General features: G+C 31.7%; 1 protein-coding gene and 1 long non-coding RNA gene across 4 annotated transcripts in view; one reads left to right on the top strand and one right to left on the bottom strand.

The window, feature by feature from the left end:
• Positions 1-1,752: 1,752 nt before the first annotated feature.
• The window catches only part of LOC141402545 (probable serine hydrolase), a 33,098-nt gene continuing 27,714 nt past the window's right edge, over positions 1,753-7,136 (bottom strand). For 2 of the 3 annotated variants that reach the window (XR_012412652.1, XR_012412653.1), the window contains exon 3: positions 2,588-2,725. Coding sequence is in view for 1 of the 3 variants with exons in the window: in XM_073984055.1 (XP_073840156.1) it covers positions 1,787-2,725; positions 3,038-3,067 (969 nt within the window). In the remaining 2 variants the exon portion in view is untranslated. Of the gene's footprint in view, positions 2,726-3,037; positions 3,381-7,136 lie in introns of those variants that run through there. The other variant, XM_073984055.1, reaches the window with a different exon arrangement.
• LOC141402500 (uncharacterized) lies at positions 4,560-6,086 on the top strand. The gene is made up of 3 exons (XR_012412643.1): positions 4,560-5,133; positions 5,209-5,269; positions 5,348-6,086. It is a non-coding gene; the product is annotated as an uncharacterized lncRNA (long non-coding RNA).

Below are 7,136 nucleotides of genomic sequence, written 5' to 3'. Positions count from 1 at the left end.
CTTTAATGGCGGCCTAATTGTTCTGTTTTGGAAAATCAGCTGATTGCTTACAGGTTTTTGCAGGGCAGGTGTCGGTTTACTTTTTACACTTTACTTGCAAAAGAGAATAAAAACTCCTTACTCTCCAAGAAAGTTCTTGCTGGACAATTTTTGGTGGGAAAGTAACCAGACAGACCAATTGACATTGCAAATATTGACAACATTTGCTCTGTTCCTTTATGTTATCGAAAAAAATAGTAAAAATTAGTAGATTCTTGCAGTTCTGGAAGAGACCAATTAAAAAAGACAAAGTAAGCATGTGTCGCAACACTGAAAGTGTCAAAAAGAGACATGTCATCTTACTGCATTTATGAACGAACACATTGTTTTTTTTTTTTAATTCGGTTTTTATTGAAAATAAATTTATTATTTTTTTACATATCACAAATAAGCCATTTCTGAATGTTTTTTTTTTTTTTGGTTTTCTTCCCAAATGTCAGTTTGCATAAGAAAACTAAAGAAATGTCTATTGTAGTGCAGTAAATGGCAAATTTGGCAATTACTGCGCAATGTGACGCGTCTTGTTGCATTTATGAAGTCGCGCGATATCTATAAAAAGACGTACTACATTTATGAAGTCTCGACGATGTCACGAGACGAATCACGTTGCATTTATTTCCATGCAAATGAATTCACATTTGTTGATATGGTGTATGTAAATGCATCCAGGAACGCAGGCTGAGTCTGTTCCCTTACAAAAAATATTAAACATTTTTAAGCAAAAAATTAAGAAAATGTTAAGCAGAGGACACATCCAACGTTTGAGTAATGTTTTGCGTCATTTCTGGTAGAAGAATAAAAGACAAAGTGCTGTCAAGTTTGATTTTTTCTTTATTCTTTTACTTTTGAATAAAGTTTTGGTTCATTTATGGTATAGAATCAAAGGCAAAGTACATCCAAGTTTGTCTTTATTTTTTTAGCAGAAACGACGCAAAACTTTACTCGAACGTTGGATTGAGTAAAGCCGAAAACACATTCAACATTTCAGTAAAGTTGGGCGTCAGTCCTGATAAAAGAATAAAGAAAAATTCGACATATATTGCCCTAGCTTTTTTATTCTTTTATCAAAAATGGCGCACAACTTCAGTGAAACGTTGGATGTGTTTTTGGCTTAAAGTTTTACTTTGGGCGCTGTGGAAAAACCAACAACAAGAAGATGCCGACACTAAAGTCCAGCGTTGATCGACATATGTACATTCCAAATGAATTTTAATTTTTCGGCGTCATACAAAAAAGGTTTAAAAATGAGACAAAATTTGTTGGTATTGTTTTTGGGCTGAGTAACGGTTTGTGTTGTTTTGGTCGTTTTTAAACTGGAAATATATGGGATTATTATTAGACATCGAATTTTTGCATATTTTTGAAAATTATAACGCAAATAATTCGTTTATGAAACAATAGAAGTAGGAGCTTTGTACGCATTATTGATTATTTTTAATATGACATCGAATTTCTATCATTGAAACGATATAATTCTATATAATAAAGTAGTTACAATTGGTTAAAATTTCAAAAATATGCAAAATCCGATGTCTAATTATTATGAATGTAAATTCCCCGTGAGATTTCTCACTCTCTCCCTTAAGTTGTAACGGCGGGAAGCCAATACTCAAGGGCAATTTTTGTTCAAAATAACCCCCATAATATTTCATAAATCAAATGTCAATTTATGAAGTATTTTTTTTAACTTTGTTTATTTGTGTACAAAAATAAATAAATTTACAGTTATAATTTAAAAAAAATAAATTTACATTTTAGATTGAATTACTTTAGATGTCTGAGTGTCATATTTCTGTAAAAATCCAATTATTATTTGAGCCACGGGCTTAGCATTATTTAAATGAAGATGATGTGTACCCTTAGGGTACACATAACTTTCAAATTTATTATTATTGGTTAATAGGTATTCATCTAACTCCGTAGCTTTAGCACTGACATTTGTCGACTCTCCTCCTTTGATGTGTAAATATGGTACATTTTTCTTGCAAATTCGTTTGGCCATTTCTATAGCCATATCAGGGTTGGGATTGAATTCCATCAAATATTTAATTCGGCCGTCTCGTGAAAAATAATACCTATCTGGATATAATTCAGATTTTGTTATGTTTCGTTCTAGAATGTATTTGCAATTTTCTAAATCTACAGACTGTTGTGTGGCCTCGTAGAGAAGTGTTTCCAATTGCTTGAATGTATAGGTAGGTGGTTCCTTAGAATGGGAAGAATTTAATATTCGCTCATTAGCCTTTAGTGCATTTTCCATTACGTGTTGAAATACTGATGGCATAATATCTACCGGCCAATATACATTTCTAATTATATCCAAACTTATGATCATATCGACGCGATCCGGATAAAAAGCAGCAAAATGGAAACATACTGAACCGCCCATAGAATGACCCATTAAGCTGACTTTTTTCCATTTGTAGATTTCCATTAAACGTAATATTACTCGAACGTCTTCAAAATTGTGGTAGAGAACTCCTGCTGGTAAATGACTGGAACGGCCATGTCCTGGCAAATCAATACATAGCAGGCTACGATATGGCGCTATTAATGGTGCCAATTTAGCAAAAGTTCCGCAGTTATCTTGCCATCCATGCAAGGCTAAAATTGGTCTTTCGTTTTGGTCTCCATACCAACGACCCGATATATGACCCCATGGAACTTGTATACGAACTTCACTATACTATAATTTTTGAAATTAAAAATAACAAAACAACAACAATAACAAAATTATTGCTTCCAAAGATAAGAGAACAATTGATAGGAATAGATTACGATAGATTACTTGTTTATTTTTTATGGATTATATTAAGGCAAGATAAATTAGATGTTTTCAGAAATTTTACTCATACATATTTTAATTATAATTAAGTAAACAGTCAGATGCTAAGATCTGTGGAGGTTATTGCCTTATGCACTGTTGTCTAGTCCTGACAATAAAAACTATTCCAACTTCGACCTTTGTAACTGATTAAGATTTTCCATAGAAACTTACTGTGATCGACACATCCGGTACATTCGACATCTTCCGCGCTATGAATACTTCGATCGCTGTTCAACTAATAAACATACAATTTTGTAAACAACATTAAAAGTGCTGCCAAATAGCTGACTGAAAATATAAGCAACCAAACAACACATTAGGTCTGTCTAGTTACCCAAATGTTTGTAACAATTTGTACAAATTGTTGAAAAAAGTTGTCTGTTAACACACTTTTGCTCTGGTTCCAGAACCTGCAAGAAGCCAATACTTTTTACTACGATAATATTTTTTCCTTTATATTATCGAAAAAAATAGTAAAAATTAGTAGATTCTTGCAGTACTGGAACAGACCATTTGTTTACAGTTCTTCACTGAGAACTAGCAAGCTTTTGCTGGATGAATTTCTTCTAGCATGAATTTGTAAGTAACCAGACACATATTTACACTGTTTCCATTGAGGTGAATAATGCCGGGTCACTACTAGAGTTGGGTAATCTAGTTCCTGTATTAGTTCCAAAACTTATGAGTAACGCCATCAAATCTTACGTATTATATTATGTATACAAAATTTGTTCATACAAATGATGTGGGCCATTGGATCATCGTAGTGAACTGATAGTTCCATATAGTTCATTTAGCACTGAGTTGTTTTTGCATTTGCTTCTCTCTCTCACGTCATGGTAGAACAAATATAAGGTAAAGTAAATACTACAACGAATACAACTCAACAACAACCACATTGAAATTTGTTTTTGTTTGTAAACCTTAGTGTCAACGTACATGTAAACAAAACATGGAAATTTCTATAAATTATTGGAATTTAAAAAACTAATAATTTTTCACATTTGATTGAATATTTTGAAAAACATGAATCAAAACTCGTTAGATTTTCAATTTGAATGTTTCCATATTATTCCACTAAATGCATAATTTCTCGGGTTTATTAGGGCTTTATTCTTTTCAAGTTTAACAAAATACCACACATATTAACAAATATTGTACCGCCTCTATAAGCGGCGTTTTAGTGTGCGGCATGTCGTTCGGACCTGGAGGAGGTTACATGTCAATGATATGAAGCCGTCTTTATGGGAAATAGTTTTTTTCTGATGAATAAATTTGTACATCAAAAATATATATCCCTAATATAATATAACGTCGTCGTTTATAACGTCATATCGCTTATAACGTCGAAATCCAAAAGTCCCGAATTTCTGCCCTTTATATTCCACACAAATAAATATCGCTTATAACGTCGTCGCTTATAACGTCATATCGGTTGTAACGTCGTTTTTTTGTGAAATATTTGAATTTTGCTATCGGTTATAACGTCGAACCATACGAAAAAGAAAAATTTCTCTCAATAGTTTGTTGTACTCGTATGTATATTGTGACAGCCACCCCAACTGGCTGTGAACCTTTTGCACACTGAGATTTTTTCTACCTTTGAGCTTTTGGATGACAAAAAGACATGCCAGTATAGCATTTTGTTTCTTTAATTTGGTTTATTTGGTAATTCATGTCCAATAATTTCCATTGTGTTGCTTTTACCGGCACATGAAATGTAAATAAATAAAAGCACGTCATCTGTTCAAATAGCAGTGTTGTCATACGAAACTCTTCTATCCATGTTGGATATATAAATGGCAATGCCTTACACCGCACTTACATCCAATTCGATTATCTGTCTGATGATAGTACATCGTACGACAAAAATTTTAAATAAACAAATATTTTATAAAAATAAATAAATTCTATATATGACAAATCAAAAACTACGTGGCAATCATTAAATGACTACCAAATTCTTGCTGGACAAAATATTACAAAAAAATCTTGGCTATTTAATTACATTTGTGTTTGTATAATAGTGCCACCTAGACTGTATCTTATGAACTACATTCACTAAATTTGGGTTCCACCATAGTTGTAAGAAAAATTCAACCCTGAAACAACTTCAACTCCATGTGGATTTTGCCCAATGTCACCTTGAAGTTTATATAAAGGAATTATCCAATTCATTGATAAAAAGTTTTAAAGTGGTGAGGTGTCACAAAAAAATGTCACCATAAAATTCGAAAAGTTTGTAACGAGAAATTACAACAGTTGAAGTGCGTTATTAAAATTAATATGTATAAATGTGTTTATTTCATTAAATAAATTTATTTGTTTTATCAAATTTATAGTAATTAACTCACACATACATAAATTTTTGCAACAAAATGTTTGCCTAAAATCTTTGCTCGGGTAAGAATACTACTATAAGAATACAATAATATATTTGTTTTATGACGAACAAAACAAATATTTATATCGTTCATGTAGGATATTGTGGAAAAAGAGTCCTTGAAATTCCATCAAAAAGGATTAACCCTCAAGTCAGGTTTCATTTACCTTAGATGTATGAGACTACAAGACATGCGAATATGCGACACATAGAGGGAGACACAATATCTCGAGTTAACTTAACCTCACCATACACAAAGCCACCAAATTACAGCACATGGTATGGCAACTTGATGAAAACAGAAAATATAGCAGTGAGTACATGAACCGAACCCTATAAGCTAGAAATTTATCTGAATTAAGCAGTCACAATATATATGAAACATAGATCAACCTATAAGAAAAGCAGAAGGATAACGTAAAAATGAAATAGTCTTAAGTAGTCTAAACGCCATTTTTATAACGATGTTGCATTTACACATGGTTATAACATTACAATTTAAAAGTCATTGCTTAACCTAAAAATACGTATATAAGTAATTCTAAAGTATAATTTAAGGCGCTTTCTTTTATCTAAGCCTAAAATGGATATAAGAGTGTACCGAAAAAAAAAATTAAAAAATTGATAAAAATTCAATATAAGATATAAAAATGTGCAAATGCTTATATATGTGTAAAAATACACATGTATGACCATTTCATAACCTAAAAAAAATGAAAATGTCATAAACCCAAAAAAATTGATTATCAAACAAATAAAAAAATAGATCTAATTAAATAAAATAAGCATAATAATAGATAAAAATACTATACAAAATATAAATTAAATGTACCTAAAAAAAAACATGCATGTATAAAAATTGTTAAAACCTACTTTTACCTATTAATAATTAAATAATTGTCATTTAATTGTAAACAGACTTTGATTACAAATATAATAAAAATTCAAAATATAAACATATTTTTATAAAAAAATTTTGCATGTTCTAAGATATGCATTGATTATTGATATCGTGGGCTGAATCGTTGCCAGATAGCTTGGTAAGCTTATATGGGGTATTTCCATAAAAATCTCCATGGCAAGGAAATACCAAAGGATGACTGAAATATGTCATAAGGGGAGGGTAGCCACCGAGGTAACAAAATCTGACCTCGTTATGAAATCTATACAATATTATTTTTAATTGAATGGCAAAAAGGCTATTTTCTTAGTGTACATCCGTCTACATGTCTGTTTTGATGATTCTTATAGTTTTCGAATTTTTAAATTTCCGTTAAAATGAGAGTATATGGTACACTATTTTAAATGGACAGTTCAGCGGAAAAAAAAGAACCTCCCCATTCCGGCGAGCTAAGCCGCAGCCTAACCACCTCAGTACCATTTCCGCCCCCACTGACTGTCACAATATTTTTTCAAACTCTAACAACAAAATACCAAACATATGCGTAAAATGTTCGAAAATGGGTTTGGACAACTAAATTACGACTCACAAGGAGGTGCTCTCAAGTCAATTAAGGTTTGAATTTTTGCCACCCAATGTCACATTTGTTTTCAACCCATGGACCAATGTGTATTAAAATCACATTGCCGGAATCGGAAAATATCCACTATCCTGACAAGAATAGAAAAGGATCAAAGTACGAAATTAAACGTGTTGGATGCCATGTTATTGTTAGAAGAAGAGTGGAAAAATGTAATGTCGTCTGCCATTGCTTATTGTTTTCATCTTGCGCGATTGTCAATGGTCCTTTAAACGATTCTGAAGACATTTATCTTCAATCTCATTTCTCCCAGCACGTAGAAGATATTGATGAATAAGTTGCCATTGATGGCAATGTTTTCAATGACGACATAATAATGAAAGATAAAGACAATTCTAACGAAGAA

The sequence above is a fragment of the Musca autumnalis genome, unplaced genomic scaffold (assembly GCF_047663935.1).
Source record: "Musca autumnalis isolate F117 unplaced genomic scaffold, ASM4766393v1 scaffold_4, whole genome shotgun sequence".
Classification (NCBI taxonomy): domain Eukaryota; kingdom Metazoa; phylum Arthropoda; class Insecta; order Diptera; family Muscidae; genus Musca; species Musca autumnalis.
Note: the sequence above shows the minus strand (reverse complement) of the source record. Positions and strands in the feature narration are given on the sequence as shown.